The 21,220-nt window shown below is 39.6% G+C and overlaps 1 protein-coding gene across 1 annotated transcript in view; it reads right to left on the bottom strand.

The window, feature by feature from the left end:
- Positions 1–21,153, bottom strand: part of LOC118404179 — a 47,632-nt gene extending 26,479 nt beyond the window's left edge. The window contains exons 1-37 of the mRNA XM_035803203.1: positions 20,693–21,153; positions 20,468–20,577; positions 20,283–20,347; positions 19,870–20,018; positions 19,535–19,644; positions 19,171–19,235; positions 18,834–18,979; positions 18,106–18,660; positions 17,739–17,848; positions 17,558–17,622; positions 17,200–17,348; positions 16,976–17,085; positions 16,799–16,863; positions 16,506–16,651; positions 15,773–16,327; positions 15,425–15,534; positions 15,248–15,312; positions 14,859–15,007; positions 14,633–14,742; positions 14,461–14,525; positions 14,168–14,313; positions 13,308–13,862; positions 12,882–12,991; positions 12,685–12,749; positions 12,128–12,276; positions 11,866–11,975; positions 11,621–11,685; positions 11,077–11,222; positions 4,537–4,703; positions 3,999–4,386; positions 3,714–3,823; positions 3,497–3,561; positions 3,137–3,285; positions 2,893–3,002; positions 1,265–1,329; positions 671–816; positions 207–470 (exon numbers count right to left, since the gene is read on the bottom strand). Of these exons, the coding sequence (XP_035659096.1) occupies positions 207–470; positions 671–816; positions 1,265–1,329; positions 2,893–3,002; positions 3,137–3,285; positions 3,497–3,561; positions 3,714–3,823; positions 3,999–4,386; positions 4,537–4,703; positions 11,077–11,222; positions 11,621–11,685; positions 11,866–11,975; positions 12,128–12,276; positions 12,685–12,749; positions 12,882–12,991; positions 13,308–13,862; positions 14,168–14,313; positions 14,461–14,525; positions 14,633–14,742; positions 14,859–15,007; positions 15,248–15,312; positions 15,425–15,534; positions 15,773–16,327; positions 16,506–16,651; positions 16,799–16,863; positions 16,976–17,085; positions 17,200–17,348; positions 17,558–17,622; positions 17,739–17,848; positions 18,106–18,660; positions 18,834–18,979; positions 19,171–19,235; positions 19,535–19,644; positions 19,870–20,018; positions 20,283–20,347; positions 20,468–20,577; positions 20,693–21,062 (6,079 nt within the window). The 5' untranslated portion in view covers positions 21,063–21,153. The remainder of the gene's footprint in view (positions 1–206; positions 471–670; positions 817–1,264; positions 1,330–2,892; positions 3,003–3,136; positions 3,286–3,496; positions 3,562–3,713; positions 3,824–3,998; positions 4,387–4,536; positions 4,704–11,076; positions 11,223–11,620; positions 11,686–11,865; positions 11,976–12,127; positions 12,277–12,684; positions 12,750–12,881; positions 12,992–13,307; positions 13,863–14,167; positions 14,314–14,460; positions 14,526–14,632; positions 14,743–14,858; positions 15,008–15,247; positions 15,313–15,424; positions 15,535–15,772; positions 16,328–16,505; positions 16,652–16,798; positions 16,864–16,975; positions 17,086–17,199; positions 17,349–17,557; positions 17,623–17,738; positions 17,849–18,105; positions 18,661–18,833; positions 18,980–19,170; positions 19,236–19,534; positions 19,645–19,869; positions 20,019–20,282; positions 20,348–20,467; positions 20,578–20,692) is intronic.
- Between the last annotated feature and the right edge of the window lie 67 nt (positions 21,154–21,220).

Below are 21,220 nucleotides of genomic sequence, written 5' to 3'. Positions count from 1 at the left end.
GCATATTCCATTGCAGCACCTGGAATGATCATGAATATACCATAGCTTTAGACTAAACGTTTCCATCAACACGAGAACGAAACAATAAATGCCCGAATAATTACGGTTGGACCTGAGCAACATTACCAATCACAGAAGACATATTTCAGGATTTTAAAAGTGATTTAGACACCAATACACCATTAAAAAGGAAGACGAAATCATACCTGTTCTTGTACCACCTGCCATATAGGGAATGCTTTGGATTCCTGACTCAAGGCCTTGAAGGTTGCTGAATGTGTCCAGAGCAAATTCCTGTCGAACAATACTACTGTACTGTACAACACCAACACGGGTGGAGTCCAGCGCGATATTAAAGTCACCTACAATCTTTTTGACGCCTGCCTGTACTTTCTCAAAGTTTCTGCGACCGACGCTCCCGGACCCGTCGAGGACAAAGACGATGTCCACAGGATTGTTGCAAGGGGGTGCTATAAAGTGTAAGGATACAAAAAGTTAGGAGTGACTTACTTTTTCTAATAGTGTGTAACAGGGCATTGTTATGGAAATATGGTCACTGTTACAATCCTGAATAGTTAAAGTCGTCAGGAAATTATCGTTCAAGACTATCACCGTTTAGCAATTCTGCTATGATAAGATGAATTATCATATCGTTACTACTATATGTTACCTGTTGATCCTGTGAAGAATGACTGAGAATTGACAGTGATTGTTCCGATAGTTCCAGTTGCCACAGCGGTAGACACGGAGGTAACGACAGACGCAGAGGAGGTCACAGTAACCTCTATCTTTATCGTAACTACTATGTTCAGATTTCTGTTGAGGAAATGATATTATTCATTACGCTACATATGATCAGTCAAGGAACTCTGTGCCATGGGCAGTTAATGTTTCTAAGTATATGCGGTCACTGAGTAGATAAAGACAGTTGTTTCCCTCCCGTCAAAGGTAATGGTGACTCCATTTGAATTTGTATCTACCCACTCATGTTATAAAAAAATGCATTATCGGGCAAATAAGTCCTAAATATGAATAAATGTACACAAACATTCATATACAATCGAAGTCGATAAGCTTTTTCAAACATGATTCAGTCTACAAACTACACATATACAGTCACGTTCATATATATACGAAGTTAACGTATGATTGTAAAGGTTATCTGAAAACTGTGTATACGTAAGTATACTGGGCATTATATTTCTTATTTCAGTATTATAGTAAACGCATGGATCTGCTCTCGTGGATAGACGGATGTACTCACATAGCTTTGAATTCGACTACTTGGACAGACAACACTCCAGAAACAGCCGAAAGAGTGGAAAGTATCTGAAAGAGTGAATTAAGGGTACGGATCATATAAACGCTCCGCAAAATAATAACTGTGTAACTAATTGTGTGGCAAATTGTGCAAGTTTCTAAAATGATCATATATCAAGCACAACAAGCATAATCGACAGTTACTAACAATACCATACTGCAACGAGACTGTTGGAATAGTTGTATTATATATACACTCGGCACAAAAAGTTTGGAATATCAACTTTGGTATATCATGTTTCCGTTATTTATGCATCAATTTCAATGTATTATATATCAATAGAAAGCTTGTGTGATTTTCTTTCATATGGTGTCAAACTTATCATGATTGTAAACACATGGAACGAGCACAAGGCCTGCTTACATGAGTGGGTCACACAAAAAAAGTGCCCAAATTCCCCTACTTCTGTTCAACACTGTATTGTCCTGTTGGTATTGGCGCGTGTGTCACTGGTTCAATCAATCCTCTTTTCACCTCACATTTGGTATACGGAACATACAAGGTTTTAGCACACTTGTGTGATTCTGCCTTTTCAATAGTTGGATGGCAGAATCAAAGCGCGGATGCAGCAAGGAGAACCGCACGCTGACAAGGCAAGAGTAACTTTCGGCATTTGGTGGTGGAGGCAGCGCCATGGTGTGGGGCGGTATAACCGCCATTGGAAAAACAAGACTCGTCATCATTCCAGGCAACTTCAATGTGGTAAGATATAGGGACACCATCCTCCATCCAGTCACAATATCCTACCTCTTTAATATTGGACCAAATGCCATTCTGCAAGATTACAACACCAGTCCACACAGAGAAAGGACCATTGGACGCTGTAGTACAGTCTTAGGGTGGAATAGCCTTCCTACGGCTTATGGCTAGCACTCGATTGATCACCTCTTGCCATGGTTCAGATTTTTTTGTTTGAATAAAGAGTAACAGCAGATTTGATTGACATGTCCTGTTTAGTCAACTTGCCTTCATTCACAAGTCAATACCGACGGAAGAAAATGAGCAGAATGAAGTGATTGACTTTAGTAGGGTAATTTTGGCACTTTATCTTTAGGACCCATTGTATGTAAGCAGGCCTGGTGCTCGTTCCATGAATTTACACTCATAAAATACTCTACTCAGATATGCTAAAAAGAAACTTGGATGTTCTGTATACCAAACGTTAGGTGAAAAACGGATTGATTGAATCATTGTCACCCGCGGCCATAACCAGACGATACAGTTTTGAACAAAAACGGGGGAATTTGGGCACTTTTTTGTCGTGACCCACTCACGTTAGCAGGCCTAATGTATGTTCCATGTGTTAACAATGATAATGAGTTTGATATCATTGGAAAGAAAATCATGCAACCTTTCTATAGATATATAATATATTGAAATTGATGCAGAAACAACAGAAATATGATCAACCGCAGTTGATATTCCAAACTTTTTGTGCTGAGTGTATATTACACTTAGTATCATTATACAACGAATCTACTCATGTTCAACAGTATATATATATATATATATATATATATATATATATATATATATATATATCAAGAGAGAGATATCAACAACAGCCCTACCGAAGTCTCCACTGTCTTCCTGAGCTGCACGTACTCCGTTGATGTCGTAACAAGAAGTGCAGACGTGAAAGACTGAGTTATTTCGAAGGCCGTGAAAACACTCTGTGTCTCTGTTAAAACGGCACAATACCAGTTAAGAAAGTGTCTGGAATTGAAGATACCACATTTGAAATCTAACAATAAACATGAAGGCAAAAGATCTAGCTCATACTAGGTATAGGTAATGACAAATCAAAACACCAACCCTGAGAGACGATTCCAGCGGACCCAGGGACAACAGTCAAAGAGCCAATGGTCCCACTGTTCACAGCTGTATTAAAGGTTTGCGTCAGGGTCACGGTTGCATACGTCGTTACGGAAATGGATACAACAGCTGTAACGGTTGTTGTTGTCCTGTAAAAACATGAGTTAATTGACTAGTGGAACACTTGATATATTGAATTCTATCATAATAACAAAGTGCATGTAACTCAGATAGAAATAGTAGATCTCGTTGTAGTGACGTGGTAAAATGATTTTAAAAAATTATATAGATTTGAATTTGATAGTTTTCTAAAACAAAACTGTTAACTATAAAATGATATAGTCAACATAAGCAACTTACTGTTGTCGGAATTCAACAACTTGCACAGACTGAAAGCCAACCACACTGCTAAAGGTGGACACCATCTGTTTGGCAGAAGGATGTTAAAGATTAAAGATGTTGTAACTTATGCAAAAGATATTGTAACTTACTCGAAGATTTAATAAAATGTTACAGTATGCTTGAACTCTGAAGTATAATTGCATTTAGTCAATCAAAGGAAGGGGCATTTACGTACGTTCACGCGAACTTGCTCTGCAAGAGAGACGAACGTAGACGATCCTGGGTCTCTTAACTGTTCTGAGTAGACAGCCTGCACCACAAAGGTGGCGAACACGGGTGCGGTAGCTGAAAATATATTCCAAATCAATTTTCCCCAAAGAATCTATGTACAGAAACAACCAGCCAGAATAGACTGTTGTCTAATGAAGTAATGAAGAACAACATATATATGTAGTAATTGTAAATATTAAAGCTTATGTGGTGATGGCGATAGTAAATGACTTATAAAAAAATGACTTACCACTACAAACAGATGACAGCAAAGAGTTTCGGACATCGTCAAGGAGGTTGAAGTTATCAACGACACCTAGCGTCTCATTCGTGCTGGCAATGTCCGTCAGCTGACCTAGGTCGTAATTCCCCACACCGACAGCATACAACACTATGCCACTCTGTCGAGTTTCAAGGGCTGCTTGGTCTACGCTATCGGAGGACCGTCCATCCGTGACAATAACAGCTACGTGAGGCACGTTTTTGCGTGCACCGTTGCTTTCCAGGAATCCTTGCCTTCGTAGCCTTGTCAGTGCTTTACCAGTTCTAGTGCCTCCTCTCATGTATCTAATCTCTTCGATTCCAACAAGTAGATCCTCTAAAGTGTTGAAGGCGTCCAGCGCAAACTCCTGCCTGACCTGCTCAAGCGGGACAAATAGATTGATTTTTTGCCTTCAGGTTAAAAGCGTAGAATAATTAAAAGCCACCTGCAGTATCAAAGATACAATAGCTATCAAAACGAAGTCAATAAATACAATAATTATATGGCATGGTAGTTGTATACGCACCGATGAGCTATACTGCATCACAGCAACTCTTGTGTTAGACGGGCCTATCAGGTACCCACCAACAGTCTTTTTCACAAACTCTTTCATCTTGTTAAAGTTGTCTGGTCCCACACTCCCAGACCCATCCAGCATGAAAATTATATCTATGGGATTTCCACAGGCAAGAGCTGAGACGGAAAAAAAGAAAACGTGTCAGTTGATTCTTTTCGTCAACAACTACTATTACTTGGTAGTTGTTTTTCTTACACACGTTTTTTATGTTTCTGTGTCTCTAGAGAAGCCGGCCTGGAAATTCAATCACCTCTTGACGGCCCATTTTTATATTTCAGCCATACATAGTATGGTGAAATATATTGTTATATTTCAGCCATACATAGTATGGTGAAATATATTGTATTCGTAATGTTTCTTTCTTTCTTTCTTTCTTTCTTTCTCCTGTCAAATCTTCAAAGTGATTCATCTCCGCTGTTCCTGGACCGAATGAGCTGAAATTTGGCACAGGGGTAGAATGGGCCAATACCTTGATGCTTTTTTCTCAGTTTTTTTCATATCTGCCTCTAAAATGATTTTATTGAGATTTTTTGGTCAATTTTAGACCAAAACTGTATATTTTGGCCCCTGTACCCTGGTATTACAACCAAATGAGCTGAAATTTGACAGAGATGTGCCTTGATAATGCCCCCATATAAATTTGATAACACTTTTGGTGTACAGTACAACAAAATGCTTATTTTTGCGATTTTTTGACCAATTTTTGACCAAAAAAGGACACTTTTGGCCCCTGTACCCTGGTATTACAACCAAATGAGCTGAAATTTGACAGAGATGTGCCTTGATAATGCCCCCATAAAAATTCAATAACACCTTTGGTGTGCAGTACAACGAAATGCTTATTTTTGCGATTTTTTGACCAATTTTTGACCAAAAAAGGACACTTTTGGCTCCTGTACCTTGGTATTGCAACCGAATGAGCTGAAATTTGACACAGATGTGCCTTGATAATCCCTTCATATAAATTCAATAACACTTTTGGTGTACAGTGCAACAAAATGCTTATTTTTGCGATTTTTGGCCAATTTTTGACCAAAAAAGGACACTTTGGGCTCCTGTACCCTGGTATTAAAATTAAATGACCTGAAATTTGGTATAGATAGGCATTAGATACTTGGTAACAAGATTCAAGTAAAATTTTGACATAAACAACTTTAAAATGATTAATTTTGGCACTTTTCTGAGGGGAAATTTGTTTTCTTTTGGCCTCCTGACGTGACCTTCCGTGACCCCGCACAGAGCCACACCTGTGCGCGTCAGCCGGAGAGTTAATTGAATCAAAGACCTAGCCAATCAGCGAAGAGGAGCCAAAGGCTAATTAATATTCATAAGCGGGGCCTCATGATCCCGTATATAGCAGTGTTCCCGCCAGGGGGAGCGAAGCCCGCTTAAGGCTCTCGCATTTTAGACTATTCAGAAGGCTTTATATTGTATCAGTTCTTAGGGGCATATCTATGCTAATCGCAGCAGTCACTTAACTTCTCTTCAGGAGTTTAGCGTAACACTATTTCAGGTCAGACCGTTAAAGGCAACTAAAAACAAACTTTAACGTTACTGAGTTCAACAGTACTTATAACTTGTTATCCGAAGTTGAAACGCTAGCGATGGTATTTTCGCTGCGCTGTTAGCTCCGTGCGACTGTTGTTGACGGTCTTATAACGGTATATTTTGCACCCCTGTACCCTGGTATGAGTAACATTTGGTATAGATAGGCATAAGATAGTTGGTAAAATGATCCAAGTAAAATTTTTGGCATAAAGTACTGTAAAAGGCTTAATTACAGCACCTTTTTTAGGGGAAATTGGTTTTCTTTCGTTCTCCATGCCATGACCTTTCGGACGTTCACCCCACAGAGCCGACATCTGCACCTGCGTCTAGCCGGCAGGAAGAGTTAATTCAATTAATGGTTCAGCCAATCAGCGAAGAGGAAAGCGAAGGCTAATTAATATTCATAAGCGGGACCACACAATACGTTAACTTGAAGACTCAGGCCGTACAGACTTCTCGCTAGGATTTTTTCAAAGCGTCGGACAGGGGTCCAGGGCCGCCGAATGTCCCTGGCGGGGTCCAAGGGCAGGGCCACTGTGGGGGGGACCCAGGTGGGCGAAGCCCCCCCGGAAGCTCTTGCATTTTAGACTATTGAGAAGGCTTCTTTTATCAGTTTTTTAGGGCCATACCTACGATAATCGTAGCAGTCACTTACTTCTCTTCAGCAGTTTGACTTTAAAATATTTCGGGTCAAAGCTTCAAAGACAACTAAAACCTCATAAACAACAAACTTTACTTAGCTCAACGGTATACAAAAATATTGTACGGGTTGCCATCCTTAGTTGAAGCGCTTATTTATAGCGCTAGTATCTTCGCTGCGCCGTTAGCCGCCGTGCGACTTTTGTTGACGGTCTGATATCCCTACGTCGCCGCCTCGCTGATATTCCCACGGACATGTTTCAAGAAAAATACCCAGCAAAAAACGCTGTTCTGCGTCAAATTCTATTCTATAAAACATGTGGGACTCAGTGTTACAGTCTAAATATTTTGTAGAAGCACCGCTGTAGGAAAGAAGGTCCAAGCAATGTAAAACATCACGTAGCATGAAGTTCGCTGTCAACTGGCACACAGCACATGACTGTTTGAAACTCTAAGTCTAATCAACAGCCGTGTTTGATTGATAGCCGGCGGTCCTTTGATGAAGTCGGCGAAAGGTGCGTTAGTTAGAAAATCTGCGTTTAGTTTTGATACGTAATTATAAGTTAGACAGTGGCGAGAATGATTATTTTCTCATCAATATTTCTCTTCAGAATTATTTGAACTTAATTGTACATCTAAACAATTGGCTTACCTGTGCAATGTTTATATGATTAATGATCAGTGTACTGAAATCATGTGTAACGTATGGCTCCTAGTCAATAGATCAGCATTTTCTCTATAGTGACCACCTGTCTATAGTGGCCACATTTCCTAGTGCTGTTGTTGTTTGACATAAACATTTAAATTGTAAGTAACTTTAAACTGCCAGAGTTTCAGCCCAATAAAACACTCTCAGCGCCAGGGTATGAACAGACTGACCAGACAGACGAAAATAAATCCTCGAACAAGGTTCAATCGTATCTTCCGGGTCTGGCAGGAAGTTGTTAAACTAAAATAAGAATAGGCTCGATGGCTGATTGCATACAAAGTAAAACAGTTTAACAGTTTTACAGCTTGAAGAAAACAAACGCTCCTACAGTACCTGCACCTGCTTGATAATTATTAAATCGTATGCCCTACTTGAATAAAAAAAAGTTCACTGCAATAATAAATGTACCCACATCACAAGGAGCTTATACTTTTTTAAACTTACACCTAGTTATCGTACTGAAAATTGTTAATGACATTACATGAAGTCATTCAACAATTTTCAGTCATGATGAAAATTTTCTGAATGGAAGGTGTGATTATTGTCATTTTCTGAAAAATAGAAGCAAGCTCTGTTTTTACCTGGAATCAATTCACAATACCAGTCCACTTTGGGGGATAATGTACTGTTAAGAGGATGTTCCATTTTTGCGCAGGGGTGGTTTGGAACAGTCCAATGTTGCGTGGGAAGGGGTATGGCTGAAATATGCTGTATTTGCTCTTAAGCAAATGTCGGCCTTTCTAGTATTCGTAATGTTTCTTTCTTTCTTTCTTTCTTTCTTTCTCCTGTCAAATCTTCAAAGTGATTCATCTCCGCCGTTCCTGGACCGAATGACCTGAAATTTGGCACAGAAGTAGAATGGGCCAATACCTTGATGCTTTTTTCTCAGTTTTTTCATATCTGCCTCTAAAATGATTTTATTGAGATTTTTTGGTCAATTTTAGACCAAAACTGTATATTTTGGCCCCTGTACCCTGGTATTACAACCAAATGAGCTGAAATTTGACAGAGATGTGCCTTAATAATGCCCCCATATAAATTCGATAACACTTTTGGTGTAGAGTACAACAAAATGCTTATTTTTGCGATTTTTTGACCAATTTTCTACCAAAAAAGGACACTTTTGGTCCCTGTACCCTGGTATTACAACCAAATGAGCTGAAATTTGACAGAGATGTGCCTTGATAATTCCTTCATATAAATTCAATAACACTTTTGGTGTACAGTACAAGAAAATGCTTATTTTTGCGATTTTTTGACCAATTTTTGACCAAAAAAGGACACTTTTGGCTCCTGTACCTTGGTATTGCAACCGAATGAGCTGAAATTTGACACAGGTGTGCCTTGATAATCCCTTCATATAAATTCAATAACACTTTTGGTGTACAGTGCAACAAAATGCTTATTTTTGCGATTTTTGGCCAATTTTTGACCAAAAAAGGACACTTTTGGCTCCTGTACCCTGGTATTAGAATTAAATGACCTGAAATTTGGTATAGATAGGCATTAGATACTTGATAACAAGATTCAAGTAAAATGTTTGACATAAACAACTTTAAAATGATTAATTTTGGCACTTTTCTGAGGGGAAATTTGTTTTCTTTGGGCCTCCTGACGCGACCTTCCGTGACCCCGCACAGAGCCACACCTGTGCGCGTCAGCCGGAGAGTTAATTGAATCAAAGACCTAGCCAATCAGCGAAGAGGAGGCCAAAGGCTAATTAATATTCATAAGCTGGGCCTCATGATCCCGTATATAGCAGTGTTCCCGCCAGGGGGAGCGAAGCCCGCCTAAGGCTCTCGCATTTTAGACTATTCAGAAGGCTTTACATTGTATCAGTTCTTAGGGGCATATCTATGATAATCGCAGCAGTCACTTAACTTCTCTTCAGGAGTTTAGCGTAACACTATTTCAGGTCAAACCGTCAAAGGCAACTAAAAACAAACTTTAACGTTACTGAGTTCAACAGTACTTATAACTTGTTATCCGAAGTTGAAACGCTAGCGATGGTATTTTCGGGTCAAAGCTTCAAAGACAACTAAAACCTCATAAACAACAAACTTAACTTAGCTCAACAGATACAAAAATATTGTACGGGTTGCCATCCTTAGTTGAAGCGCTTATTTATAGCGCTAGTATCTTCGCTGCGCCGTTAGCCGCCGTGCGACTTTTGTTGACGGTCTGATATCCCTACGTCGCCGCCTCGCTGATATTCCCACGGACATGTTTCAAGAAAAATACCCAGCAAAAACTTCAAATCAAACAAGTCAAATTCTATTCTATAAAACATGTGGGACTCAGTGTTACAGTCTAAATATTTTGTAGAAGCACCGCTGTAGGAAAGAAGGTCCAAGCAATGTAAAACATCACGTAGCATGAAGTTTGCTGTCAACTGGCACACAGCACATGACTGTTTGAAACTCTAAGTCTAATCAACAGCCGTGTTTGATTGGTAGCCGGCGGTCCTTTGATGAAGTCGGCGAAAGATGCGTTAGTTAGAAAATCTGCGTTTAGTTTTGATACGTAATTATAAGTTAGACAGTGGCGAGAATGATTATTTTCTCATCAATATTTCTCTTCAGAATTATTTGAACTTAATTGTACATCTAAACAATTGGCTTACCTGTGCAATGTTTATATGATTAATGATCAGTGTACTGAAATCATGTGTAACGTATGGCTCCTAGTCAATAGATCAGCATTTTCTCTATAGTGACCACCTGTCTATAGTGGCCCCATTTCCTAGTGCTGTTGTTGTTTGACATAAACTTTGAACATTTAAATTGTAAGTAACTTTAAACTGCCAGAGTTTCAGCCCAATAAAACACTCTCAGCGCCAGGGTATGAACAGACTGACCAGACAGACGAAAATAAAATCCTCGAACAAGGTTCAATCGTATCTTCCGGGTCTGGCAGGAAGTTGTTAAACTAAAATAAGAATAGGCTCGATGGCTGATTGCATACAAAGTAAAACAGTTTAACAGTTTTACAGCTTGAAGAAAACAAACGCTCCTACAGTACCTGCACCTGCTTGATAATTATCAAATCGTTTGCCCTACTTGAATAAAAAAAGTTCACTGCAATAATAAATGTACCCACATCACAAGGAGCTTATACTTTTTTTAAACTTACACCAAGTTATCGTACTGAAAATTGTTAATGACATTACATGAAGTCATTCAACAATTTTCAGTCATGATGAAAATTTTCTGAATGGAATGTGATTATTGTCATTTTCTGAAAAATAGAAGCAAGCTCTGTTTTTACCTGGAATCAATTCACAATACCAGTCCCCTTTGGGGAATAATGTACTGTTAATATGATGTTCCATTTTTGCGCAGGGGTGATTTGGAACAGTCCAATGTTGCGTGGGAAGGGGTATGGCTGAAATATGCTGTATTTGCTCTTAAGCAAATGTCGGCCTTTCTAGTTGAATATTCATTCTGGAAAGCTCGATAAGCAAAAAAATAAATGAAGTAATAGACGTGGTAGGTCTGCTGTAATATGCCGAATAATATTTACGTTATGATTTAACAGGATCGATATTTCAACATGTTGTCAGGCCTTTTGGTATATAAATGTATTGTTATCACCTTGTTCGCCAGAGGAGAAGAAGCTTGCGTCAACAGTGATGCCACTGATAGATCCCGTAGCCACGGCGACGGAGACAGTTGAGGTAACGGCAGCCACCGTGGAAACTGTCACAGTGATTTTGATAATCACTATAATCTGCAGTTCGCTGTTAAAGACAAGGCAAACGATAATAACGGGTCACACCATGTACCAATGTATTGAAATAGGCACTGAAAAAGCCTGAATAACTTTATTCTTCTTCCGTCTGCAATACTGAAAGGTCATTCATGCCTTCTTACGGTACACTGTATATAATTATAATACTTAACATATGGCGCTTTGTAAATATTCAATTTTAACCAAATAGCGTGTACGTGTGAGTTAAATAAATAATTTTGATTACTACTTAGATGCCATCAAAACAGAAAGGTCCTGCTATTTGGTCAACGATGCTGAGATGAAAAATGCTTACTTTTTTTCGTACCGAAAGGCCTTCTTTCAAAATGCAAATGCAAATAGAAGCTATTTAAAAAGTGCAAAAGTAGTAAAAAAAACGTAACTTACATTGCCCTGACCTCTGCGACAGATACCGACACCACACCAGACGAAGATGACAATGTAGACAACATCTATGGGATATAAAAGAATTTTGTAGTTACAATGCAAACGTAGCCAAATAAGGTATTGAATGTCTATATATAACTTCCCTATACCAGATTGTATGTGTAAATATCCAGCAATGCACAGGTAAGTAATTTAAAAGATATAGATGAAAAAAATAAGGAGCATTCATGGGTAGCCAAACATACCGAGTTTTCAATTCTCGTCTTGAAAGTGGCATATTCACTGGATTCCACATTGACCAGCGCTGCAGTAAAAGTTTCCTCAACCTTGATTGATACCGTCACTTCCGCTGTTTCTGTTAACAACGAATAAGTCACAAAATCAGTACAATTTCTGGAAATAAACTACTTCATCTTAAAGTTTTCAAACAAGCGTCAACTGAGTATCAATTTCTTTTGGAATTAATTGTACTCCTGAATGCACTGACAGTCCGCCTTAAATGCTTACCTTCTTGAATGAAAACAGCAGAGGATGCATCGACAACCAGACTGCCTATTGACCCAGAGGAAATCGCCGTACTGAAAGTAGTCTTCATTGCCTGTTCTGCAAACTTTTGCGTATTGATGACCAAAACCACTTTCACCGTATTCCCAGCCCTGGGCATATAAACACAGTTAAAGATTTCAGTTGACACGATTTTTTACGATTGTTTAAATTTCTCCTTTTCCCACCACCAAAATGTTATCCTTATGGTCAATCACTGCGGTAGAAAAAATAAAAATAAAACAATTCGTATAAGTCCATTTGATAGTTTTACCCTATCCCAGTATCAATGCAATTGCAATGGATCCATCACTTGTTGGCGTCAAGCTAATGTAGAAGCCGTTAACGTTCTCCGGGATTGATTATACTAAGTACGGCTAACTAAAGAAAATGCTTACGTTTTGAATCGATACAAGACAAGCCGAAAACGGCTGACGGACAAGATTGGCAACAATCTAGTAGGAGCTGTGTTACTTATGAGATAGCGACATAGCCTATATTGCCAAACCCATTTGACTTACGCTGGCTGAAATCCTATGACAGACACGCTTTGAAACCCAACCACCGTCACAAGCTGACTGTGAATCTGTAACAAGACGTTAAAAATTCATCATAACTTATCTTTATCATCATATCAACGATTACTAATTTGTCAATAAATGCAAGTAACAATTCAATTATTTATTGCCAGCACTATGATTAACATAACAAAGTTCACCTCTGTTTTTACAGTGGCTGCCAGGGTCTTGAATTCCTCAGAGCCAGAATTACGAAGAACCACAGTAAACTGTCTGGTGACAGTTAGTGACGCAAATACCGGTGGAGTGACTGCAACAGAGAGTCATGACATAATTCACTTTCACATGTGCAACAATGATTAAAAGTTTAGAAAAGCACTTTTAGCCAAACTATTCAATTTGCATCCGAACGATGCCATCCAAACTATATAGCTTTGTGAGGAGAAAATACTATGTTTTGAACATCATAAACATGTGTAAACATAGAATATCAATTTAGATTACAAATTACGCCGTGCCTACGGATAAAGTTGCTTTAAAACGAGAATGAATAAGAAATATCCGGGGTTAATCTTAATTAGCAAGAAATTATTTTGCTAATTTTGCAAGAAGGAAACTGAACATACTATCACAAATCCCTGTAAGCAGAGTATTCCTCAGACTGTCAAGTAGGTTGAAGTTCTCGGCCACTGCCAGAGTTCTGTTGTTACTTGCAATCCGTTCCAGTTGGTCCATATCGTAACCGGATACACCTATGGCATATAAACTGATGCCCTTCTGCTGTGCCTCTAGCGCTGGCTGCTCTATGTCGTCAGAGGACACTCCGTCTGTTACAAGGATGACAATCTTCGGGATGCCAGGACGAGCTCCGTCAGATTCTCCAAACCCATATTTGGTAACGTATCGAATTGCCTTTCCAGTCAGGGTCCCACCGGCCATATAGTTAACATTCTCAATTGCTGTTGATAAACTTTCCTTCGTTTGGAATGAATTCATGGAAAATTCCTGCCTAGGCCTTGTACTGTATTGAATGATGCCGACTTGAGTTGCCGTCGGTCCGATATGAAAGCCTATAACTGTCTTAAGGGTGAACTGTTTAACCTTCTCAAAATTAACTACACCAACACTTCCAGATCCATCGAGAAGAAATATGACGTCCAGTGGGTTGCGACAAACTGTTGCTGAAAAGAGTGATAAACATAATGCATTGTTATAGGAGCTAATTAATGTACGGGTGAATAGATTCATTTAAACGATTACTAGTCGTTTCACTACATTGTAATTTCGTCAAAGTCATTTCCCATAAGAAAAGGTTGTTTCGCCACATAGCACAAATTGTTTTGCAAAAAGGAACAAGTTATATTCCTCCATAAAGCCAAACAATATAAATGCATATAGTAAGGTTCTTAACAACACCAGGGAGAACAAACTACTGTGGTGATTGGAATAACATATCGTTTAACAATTCACAAAAAAATAATTTTACCAGCTTCTCCAGATGCGAAGGAAGTCGAGTCCACAGTGATCGAACCAAGTGAACCGGATGAAACAGCCGTGGAAACGGTTGTTATCACAGTACTTGAGGACGTCACCGTAACCGTCAGGGAAACTGAGACTAAAATATTGAGGCCGCTGAAAAGGCAAGTTAGGAAATTAAAACTTCGGCTACTAGGCTTAAATCACCTAGGCGGTTGTAAACCCTAATTGACAACGTAGGGTCAAATAAAGTAAGGGTAATAGATATTTCGGAAATTGTATTAAGCTGTATTGGATACTTACGAAGAGCGAAATCCAGTGACCTGAACAGCTGAGACGCCAGTTACATTGCTAAATGCAACTAACATCTGAAAAGCAAATATCATCATTAGTCAATACATTAGGAATCACACTATCACCGTATTAGATAACAAAAGAATAGAAACGAATTAAACAGCATTATATAATTTTTTACCTGAGTTTCTATGCGCGTCTTTAACGTGACAAATGCTTGGCTCTCTACGTTAAGAAGATCAGCGGTGAAGGTCTCTTGTACTACAAGTGATATAGTCACCACAGACGTTGCTGTAAAGAAAAGAAAGATTCAAGGGTCAAGGGGTAGGGCAACCTTAGCAGCATTCCGAAATATACAAAACAAAAGCAGAAAAGGTAAGGAGTATGCCGAGAAAGAGTTTTGTCACCTTCTTCCACGAAAGCAGCTGAACTTGCGACCACAGTTATTGATCCCAAACTCCCTGTCTGTACCGCGGTGACAAATGTTTGCTTCATTGTGACGGCGGCAAATTGAGAGACAGCTACGGCAATGGACACTTTTAGCTGGTTGGCAGGCCTACGGAAGAAAATGAAAAGTCAAGTTAATGGTATACATTTCTTTTATGTAGGAGATACGAAGAAATGACATTTGCTGTATAGAGTTCTTCCAAATATTTTCAAAGCCTCAAATGTACATCAAAATTAACATCAATCCTATAAGTACATCTTAGTTAACATCGATCCAATATATCATTGCCTACCAATAGTGATTGCGTGTGCTGCAAATATTTTTAGCTTAATAACCATCAATACTCACGCTGGTTGGAAGCCGACAATCGAAACGCTTTGGACTCCCACAACAGTTACAAGTACACTTGTTATCTATAAAGAGATCAAGATGGTAAATCAACAGACGCGTATTACGCATTACAGAGATAAGGAATTAAACATTATATTTAAAATCTCAAAAGCAGGGATAATACCAGTGGCGTACCTCTGTTTTAAGACTAGTGGAGAGGGTCGTGAACGCAACGGATCCCGGGTTCCTCAGATCAGTAGTGAACGGCACATTCACCGTTACAGATGTAAAAACCGGTGTAGCAGCTGCAAGAAAGGGGTAGACACTTGTAAGAATTTGAGCACACTTAACACATCAATACATACATAAATCTACATTGGTCTGTGATCCAATCTCAAAGACAACAATTCTGAACACTTCATCATGCCCCAACCTTTCCCAGCCTGGGACCATTTTTGCCTAATACGTATAGATATAACAAATGACATAGATAATAGAAGATACTGAAAGATGTGGATCATTTGTGCATAAGATAAACCTCACCATCACACACTCCTGTCAGCAGTGTGTTCCTCAGATTATCCAGAAGGTTGAAGTTGTCCACAAATGCCAGCGTGTTATTGTTACTAGCTATTTGTTCCAACTGATCTGCGTCATATCCGGAGACTCCGATAGCGTAGACAGTAATTCCCTTTTGTTGTGCTTCCAATGCAGGTGCAGCAACTGCGTCGTAGGAAACACCGTCAGTTACGACGATGACAACCTTTGGAACACCCGGACGAGCCCCATCAGACTTGCCAAAGCCATACTTCGTCACATAGCGAATGGCCTTTCCAGTCAGAGTCCCTCCTCTCATGTATTGCACTTCATCAATCGCAGAGGATAGTGTTTCTTTGGTGACAAAAGAGTTCATGGAAAACTCTTGTCTGGTCCGTGTACTGTACTGAATGACCCCTACTTGAGTTCCGGAAGGACTAATGTCGAATCCACTGATTGCTTTCTTGGTGAACTGCTTGACTTTCTCGAAATTAGAGGCCCCCACACTTCCTGATCCGTCCAAGAGAAAGATGATGTCCAATGGATTTCGACAAAGAGTGGCTGGAAAGAAACACAATCGTTGTCAGAGACTCACAACGACAGTTTAACACAGTACAAAAAATGATAACACAAATTCCATACACCAATGGCTTTTGTTGAATAAACACCAGGTATTTTCAGGTAAGATGTGCTTATCATTAAACAGAAAATGCCCTTTTCCTGCCCAAGATTGCCTTACCAGCTTCTCCCGAAACGAAGGAGGTAGAATCCACGGTGATGGAGCCAAGTGAACCAGATGAAACAGCCGTGGAAACCGTTGTTATCACAGTACTGGATGACGTCACCGTAACCGTCAGGGAAACAGACACCAAGATATTGAGGCCGCTGAAAAGGCAAGTTGCGAGATCAAAACATCAGCTACTCTTACAATTATTTACGGAGGTGGCAAACTTTAGTTGACAACGTACAGGTCAAATAAAGTAAGGGTAATAGATATTTCGAAAATGTGATTAAGCTATATTGGTTACTTACGAAGAACGAAATTCAGTGACCTGCACAGCTGAGACGCCAGTTACATTGCTAAATGCAATTAACATCTGAAAAGCAAATATTCATATTAGTCAATGTATTATCAAACATTCAGCTTATTCGTAACGATAACAAAAGAATTGAAACGAATTTAACAGTGTCATAACACTCCTTTTTTACCTGAGTTTCTATGCGCGTCTTTAACGTGGCAAATGTTTGACTCTCTACGTTAAGAAGATCAGCGGTGAAGGTCTCTTGTACTACAAGTGATACAGTCACCACAGACGTTGCTGTAAAGAAAAGAAAGACTTAAGAGTCAAGAGGTTGGGTAATCTTAGCAACATTCTGATATGTGCGAAAAGAACAGAAAGTGAAATGATGTAACGCGAGAAGTGTTTTCTCACCTTCTTCCACAAAAGCAGCTGAACTTGCGACCACAGTTATTGATCCCAAACTCCCTGTCTGTACCGCGGTGACAAATGTTTGCTTCATTGTGACTGCAGCAAATTGAGAGACAGCTACGGCAATGGACACTTTGAGCTGGTTGTCAGGACTTCGGAAGAAAATAAAAAAAGTCAAGTTAAAGCTAGACACTTCTTTTAATATGTAGGATATGCGGAGAAATTGCATTGGCTGTATAGAGTTATTCAAAATATTTTCAAAGCCTCAAAAGTACATCAAAATTAACATCAATCCTATACATTACTGCCTATCAAGTAAGGTGTAAGCTTAAAATATTCTAGCTTAGCCATCAATACTCACGCTGGTTGGAAGCCGACAATTGAAACGCTCTGGACTCCCACAACAGATACAAGTACACTTGTTATCTATAAAAAGAGATCAAGAAGTTAAATCAACACACACGTATATTACGCATTTCAGAGATATGCAATAGTCAATCTTATTTAGAGCCTAAATAGCAGGGATAATAACAGGTGCGTACCTCTGTTTTAAGACTAGTGGAGAGGGTCGTGAACGCAACCGATGCCGGATTTCTCAGATCAGCAGTGAACGGCACATTCACCGTAACAGAGGTAAAAACCGGTGTGGCAGCTGCAATAAAGGTGAAGACACTTGTAAGGATTTCAGCACTGTTAATATATATACATGAAAAAAATCCACATGAATTTGTCTGTGATCCAATCTCAATGACAATAATACTGAAGACTTCATCTTGCCTTCAACTTTTGCCTGTCTGGGACAAGTTTTGCTTAATACGTATAGATGTAACAAACAACATTTCTGGTGTGAAAAAAAACATTTCTGGTGGGAAAAACTCAAAGAGTGAAAGATGATAGAATAAACCTCACCATCACACACTCCTGTCAGCAGCGTGTTCCTCAAATTATCCAGAAGATTGAAGTTGTCCACAAATGCCAGCGTGTTATTGTTACTGGCTATTTGTTCCAACTGATCTGCGTCATATCCGGAGACTCCGATAGCGTAGACAGTGATTCCCTTTTGTTGTGCTTCCAATGCAGGTGCAGCAACTGCGTCGTAGGAAACACCGTCAGTTACGACGATGACAACCTTCGGAACACCCGGGCGAGCCCCATCAGACTTGCCAAAGCCATACTTCGTCACGTAGCGAATGGCCTTTCCAGTCAGAGTCCCTCCTCTCATGTACTGCACTTCATCAATCGCAGAGGATAGTGTTTCTTTGGTGACGAAAGAGTTCATGGAAAATTCTTGTCTGGTCCGTGTACTGTACTGAATGACCCCTACTTGAGTTCCGGAAGGACTAATGTCGAATCCACTGATTGTTTTCTTGGTGAACTGCTTGACTTTCACGAAATTGGAGGCTCCCACACTTCCTGATCCGTCCAGGAGAAAGATGATGTCCAGTGGATTTCGGCAAAGAGTGGCTGCAAATGTATAACGAAAAGTGGGCAACAATAGCCAATTTCCAAAATATAGACACAAATAGAGAGACAGACAAAGGGCTAACAGCAAAAAAAGAATCTCATCAATTTATTAGATAAAAGACGTCCAGACTGGGAGTTGCATATCTTTTAACAATCAATGAATAACTATTTACCAGCTTGTCCAGTGACGAAGGAGGTCGGGTCCACTGTGATTGATCCAATCGATCCAGACGAAACAGCCGTAGAAACGGTTGTGACGACAGCAGCAGAGGACGTCAGCGTAACCGTCAGGGAAACAGAGACCAAGATATCTAGTCCACTGCAATGTCATTTGTAAAACAACATGTATGTTTATATATCAACTTCATTAATGGGAAAGCCAACCGATACTTCCAACTAACTCACTTGCGAACATATAACATATTCAAGGTAAGTCTTTGTTTTACCTTGTAAAGCAAAGGTTCTATTTTAAAACTTGTCACTTCAGTTGTTCTATATAAAACTACTTACGAACAACTGATGCTTGTCACTTCCATCGATACCACTCCTGGGATGTTTCCAAGAGTTGACAGTACCTAAGATGACAAAGAGAAAGTATCGGTTAAGGTAATGCTGCAAAATGCCTAATTTCCTTCTTGATAATTCATGGCAATGGACAAGAACACTTAAAAGGCGAAGTTACGCAAAGGACTGCAAATATATTGATGCCCTAATCATGGGTCTAATATTTCCTTCCATAGAGATAGCTTTAATAGTCCATTAGATTCAAGACTACAGATACCTTCTGCATGGTTAAGGACATAGGCACAGATTTCCAATCGCTCATAAAATACTTGTCATCTACATGTCCAAATATTTCGTAATGTACTCTCACCGCAGACTCAACTTGGGCAACCATGGCTGTGTAGGCAGCTGATTCCTGGTTGAGCAGATCTGCATTGCAATTGTTCTGAACAATGAAACTTACAGCGGATGAAGTTGTTTCTGGAAAATAATGCATGAGTGGTATGAGAAACATGAATAGGACTTGGACCTTCTATACAAATATCGATTTCTTTTTTTATGATAAACGTAGCCTTTTCTGGCCTCTGGAGCAGACAAACTCACTTCGTATCACTCGAAGCAATCTCGTTGTCAAATCATGCGGCCTTGAAATGAGATAAAAACAATGAAATGATATGGCGTTGTAGCAGTGATAAATCTTTTTACCTTGTTCGATGATTGCGGCTGAACTGGAGTTTACTGATATAGATCCCAGGTTGCCAGTACTGACAGCCGTAGTAAAGGTTTGCTTCATGGTTGTAGCTGCAAACTCGGCAACAAAGACAGCAATCGATGCTTTTACTTGATTTCCAGGACTGAAAAATATCCAGAAATGCCATTTTGCTTCCCCACACTAGTCAACCATAATGACGGAGGTATTAATGCATGTTGTTTAAATTTGATATAATGCATTGACAAAGTATAAAAAGCACTATTCATCAAAAGGCTAAATTAAGAAAACTCTACGTACAACGGCGTCCACTTTAACTCATGAAAGGATCCAAAGCACGGTCCCATAGGAATCGTACCTTTACATGACGCCAATACTGATAAAAGATTGGCATCATAAGTCTACTCACGCAGGTTGGTAACTGACGATAGATGTACTTTGGAATCCCGGAACGGAGATAAACAAGTTGGATACCTGCAAAACGGTGCAAATCCAGTTAGCAAATATCCATGTGTTAATGTATCGCAGACAAAGCTTCAATATATGATCTGTGCTATATCGTATGCAATAACTGTCAAGAAACATTTTTCTTACCTCTGTCCGGAGAACACTGGTGATGCTGGAGAATTCAACCGATTCGACGTTTCTCAGTTGTATGGAGAATGGGACATTCAAAGTCACACATACAAAGACTGGTGGCACAACTAAAGGAGGAATAAAAAAACAAGAATTTCTAAAAAGTATCAGAGTGCTTATGAATATTTCAAAACATACCAACACTGTCAGACAAGTTAATAAAAAAGGTAAAATAATATTTACCTTCACAAACTCCTGTCAAAAGTGTGTTTCTCAGACTATCCAGCAGGTTGAAGTTGTCCACCACAGCCAAGGTCCTGTTATTGCTGGCGATCTGCTCGAGCTGCGTCAGGTCGTAGCCTGACACACCAATAGCGTAGACAAGGATTCCCTTCTGTCTTGCTTTATATGCTGGTGTTGCCACTCCGTCATACGAAATGCCATCTGTGACGACAATAAGCACTTTTGCTACTCCCGGACGAGCTCCATCCGATCTTGCAAAGCCGTACCTGCTCACATACCTGATAGCCCTTCCAGTCCGTGTACCGCCTCGCATGTATGCAATATCGTCGATTGCATTGGACAAAGTTTCTTTGCTTTGGAAGCTGTTCATGGAGAATTCCTGTCTCACACGCGTGCTGTATTGGATAACCCCTATTTGCGTTCCAGATGGACCGATGTCAAAGGTCTCGACGAGCTTTTGAGAAAACTTGTTTCACTTTCTCAAAGTTGTAGGACCCTACGCTTCCTGATCCATCCAACAGCAAAATG

Source organism: Branchiostoma floridae, chromosome 2, assembly GCF_000003815.2.
Source record: "Branchiostoma floridae strain S238N-H82 chromosome 2, Bfl_VNyyK, whole genome shotgun sequence".
NCBI lineage: Eukaryota > Metazoa > Chordata > Leptocardii > Amphioxiformes > Branchiostomatidae > Branchiostoma > Branchiostoma floridae.
Note: the sequence above shows the minus strand (reverse complement) of the source record. Positions and strands in the feature narration are given on the sequence as shown.